General features: G+C 53.8%; 1 protein-coding gene across 1 annotated transcript in view; it reads left to right on the top strand.

The window, feature by feature from the left end:
- The first annotated feature begins 3,242 nt into the window (after nucleotides 1-3,242).
- CMIP (c-Maf inducing protein) overlaps nucleotides 3,243-3,400 on the top strand; it is a 245,072-nt gene continuing 244,914 nt past the window's right edge. Inside the window, exon 1 of the mRNA XM_021716030.1 lies at nucleotides 3,243-3,269. Within this exon, the coding sequence (XP_021571705.1) occupies nucleotides 3,243-3,269 (27 nt within the window). The remainder of the gene's footprint in view (nucleotides 3,270-3,400) is intronic.

Below are 3,400 nucleotides of genomic sequence, written 5' to 3' on the forward strand. Positions count from 1 at the left end.
GAAACTTGATGGGGTGTGTCTCCTACAGGGACGGGCACTCCGGGGATGAAGCTGCTGATGGAGCCTAATGGTAGATTGAGTCATTTCATTTATTCTTTCTTCCTTTGAGTCACGATCTCACTCTGTTGCCCAGGCTGGAGTGCAGTGGCACAATCACCTCAGCTCTGACCTTCTGGGCTCAGGTGACCCTCCTGCCTCAGGCTCTCAAGTAGCCGGGACTACAAGCATGCGCCACCATACCTGGCTAAGTTTTTGATTATTTTGTAGATATGAGGTCTCGCTATGTTGCCCAGGCTGGTCTCCAACTCCTGGGCTCAAGCGATCCTCCTGCCTCAGCCTCCCAAGTGCTAGGATTGCAGGTGGGAGCCACTGGGCCTGGCTTCAGAGTAATTTCTAGGTCAGGAACCTTGGATGGTGAGAGGTGAGAGGCTCTGCAAGGAGTTGCCCAAGTCCCAATCTAGAAGGCTGGGGCCCTGTCGCAGACTGAGTGCCAGCGCCATCCCATTTCATCTTGTCCAGCTTACTGATCCATCTGGCCAGACCTTTCCTAAGCACCAAGGAGTACTGAGTTTGATGATCAGTCACTGTATATTTGTCGAGCATTTGTATGTTTGTATATTTGCTGCACTCACTAGTACAGCCAGTACATAGTAGAGGTGAGGCATGTGACCAGTAGTTCGTTTTTTTTTTTTTTTTTTTTTTTGAGTTAGAGTCTCACTCTGTCACCCAGACTGGAGTGCAGTGGCCGTTCCCGGCCACCGAAGCCTCGACCTGCTGGGATCCGGCGATCCTTCCACCTCAGCCTTCCGAGTAGCCGGAATTACAGGCACGTGCTACTACGCCTGGCTGATTTTTGATTTACTGTAGAGATGAGGTCTCGCCAAGTTGCCCAGGCGGGTCTCGAACCCGCGGGCTCAGGCAATCCATTCACCTCAGCCTCCCAAAGTGTGGGATTACAGTCTGAGCCACCGAGCCCGACTGTGACCAGTATTTCAAATCCTGTTTTCTGTCATGGCTGGGCACAGTGGCTCATGCCTGTAATCCTAACACTTCAGGAGGCTGAGGTGGGAGGACTTCTTGAGCCCAGGAGTTTGAGACCAGCCTGGGCAACATAGCGAGACCTTGTCTCTACAAAAAATTAAAAAATTGGCTGGGTGTGGTGGTGTGTACCTGTAGTTCCAGTTACTCAGGAGGTTGAGGTGGAAAGATCACCTGAGCCCAGGAGGTCGAGGCTGCAGTGAGCTCTGATCGTATGTACCACTGCACTCCAGCCAACAGAATGAGACCCCGACTCAAAAAAGAAAAAAACAAAAAAGGTAAGAATGATGATAATTCCTACCTTCTAGGCTGCTTGGGAGGAAGAAATGAAAAAAATATAGCAAGCCCCAGCACAGGCCTTGGGCGCTGGTCATGATCCTCCTGGTGTTCCTATTTCACATTTACAAATCCACCACCCCACCAGTACTGAGGACTGTGGATCCTGGAAGGAACCAAGGGTCTGCAGCTGGCGACATCTCCTTGTCCTGCTGGCGTCTGGCACCCCAAATGGCTAGACGGGCACCCATGGATGCCCCTGAAGAGGTCAGCTGCTGCCCTGCCTGCCACTGGGCCGCTCCCCTTGGTGACTTTCCAGTGACCCTCATCACCTCCTTCCAGTGTGCCCACGACAGCCTCCTCTCTGCCCTCCCTGCCTCTAGACTACTCCTTTGCAACCCTCGTCCGGGTCACACAGCAGCCTTCTGAAGATGCCATGTACAAGTCATTCCCTTGTATGATCTACATGGCGGCTCCCACCGCCTTGGTCTGAGTCTGCATTTCAGGGTTCTGTCTGCCCACGTCCTGGACCTCAGCCTCACCTTCTCAGGCACCCAGTACACCGTGGCCTCGGACAGGCCGAGGTCCTCCCATCTCTGCCTTGGTACGAGCCGTTCTTGCTTCCTGGAGCACCAACCCTTTCTCTCCCTGATTCCCAAAGACCTCTTGGAATCCTGGTTCCCTGGACTACTGACTGGGCTAGGCATCTCCTCTCTGTTCCTGTAGCCCCAAGCACAGCATGGGTGTTGTCTGTTTTTACATGGCCTTAGACTCTGAGCTCCTTATTTGTGGTTAAGGCATAGGCTCCGGAGTCAGAGACCTGGGCCCAATCCTACCTAGCTAAATGAGCCTGGGCAGGTCAGCTAAGCCCTGTGTACCCTCATCTGCAGGGTGGACAAGGACAGCACCTGTGTCATAGGGTTGCTGTGAGAAGACAATGACGTGTGTGTGCAGAATTCTTAGCACATGGGAAGTCTCAGGCCACTGTGGCTATTACAGTCATCACTACTAATACCCAGTGCCCGCCCGCAACCAGATACAGCAGGCGCCCAATGCACATTTGGACAAATGACCTAATTCCACCTCTTCATGGGGTGGAGTCTTTTGGCCACAACCATCCCCCACACCCACGTTTCTTGGGTGGGCTTGCCCCTTCTTGTTTGATGGTTTTCTCAAGGCAGCTGAAGTCCAGAACTGGAAGGAAACCCCAGCAAAATATGATTAAGTCCATGCATTTCTCATTTTCTACCCTAACTGTGCCCTTGCTGGGACACAGAGAACAGCTTTGCCCATGTCCTGGGCAGCTGGACATGAGTCTTACTCAGTGAGGGAGGCAGGTAAGGGATTACCTACCTCTCACCCCTTGCCCAGCCCTGGCCAGGCTCAGGGAGACGGCCCTCCAGCGAGCACCTCCATGCTGTCTGTTTTTGGCAAAGGGGTGTGTGAATCCCCACTTCCGGGTCACTGTGGCCATCCTGCCGCACTCTGGATGCGTTCAACACAATGCTGCATGCAGTCACACATCTGCGACAGAGGCACCTTCACTTAACAAAAAGGTGAAAATCTGGGGTCTTTAGGTTCTCGGCTGCAAGAGCGGATGGAGGTAAGAAAGCCTGGCCTGGGAGCTGAGCATCTGCTAGGTGTCCCTAGGTGCCAGTCATTATGATGGCAAAAAGGGAGATTTTTGCTTCCAGGTTGGCGTCTGCGACACTAGGACCAAGGGCCCTCAAATATGATTCTCTTCTGGACTGGTGCTGGGCCTGGGGACACAAGAGAGCAGAGACCAGGTGGGGTCTGAGGAGGAGGGAGAGTAGCAGGAGCTTTGTGGGGGGGTGAGAGAAGAGAGGATGGCTGGGCAACTTTGGGGGGCTTTGTTATCTGGCTTCCTGGAGAAGCCTCTGTCTAGGAGGAGGAGAAAGCAGGGGGTCATGGAGTCTGTCTCCGCTCCCCGGAAGGTCTGAAGACCCCAAGGCCAAGGCCAGCAGATGTCAAAGGCCAGGAGGAGAAGCCTGCAGAGTCGGGCAGTCTGAGACGGGGCAGGGTGGACTCACTCTCCGCACAGTTGAGGGAACACCCCATTCGAGGT

Source organism: Carlito syrichta, unplaced genomic scaffold, assembly GCF_000164805.1.
Source record: "Carlito syrichta isolate Samal-C Ts95f unplaced genomic scaffold, Tarsius_syrichta-2.0.1 Scaffold308119, whole genome shotgun sequence".
NCBI classification, from domain to species: Eukaryota; Metazoa; Chordata; class Mammalia; order Primates; family Tarsiidae; genus Carlito; species Carlito syrichta.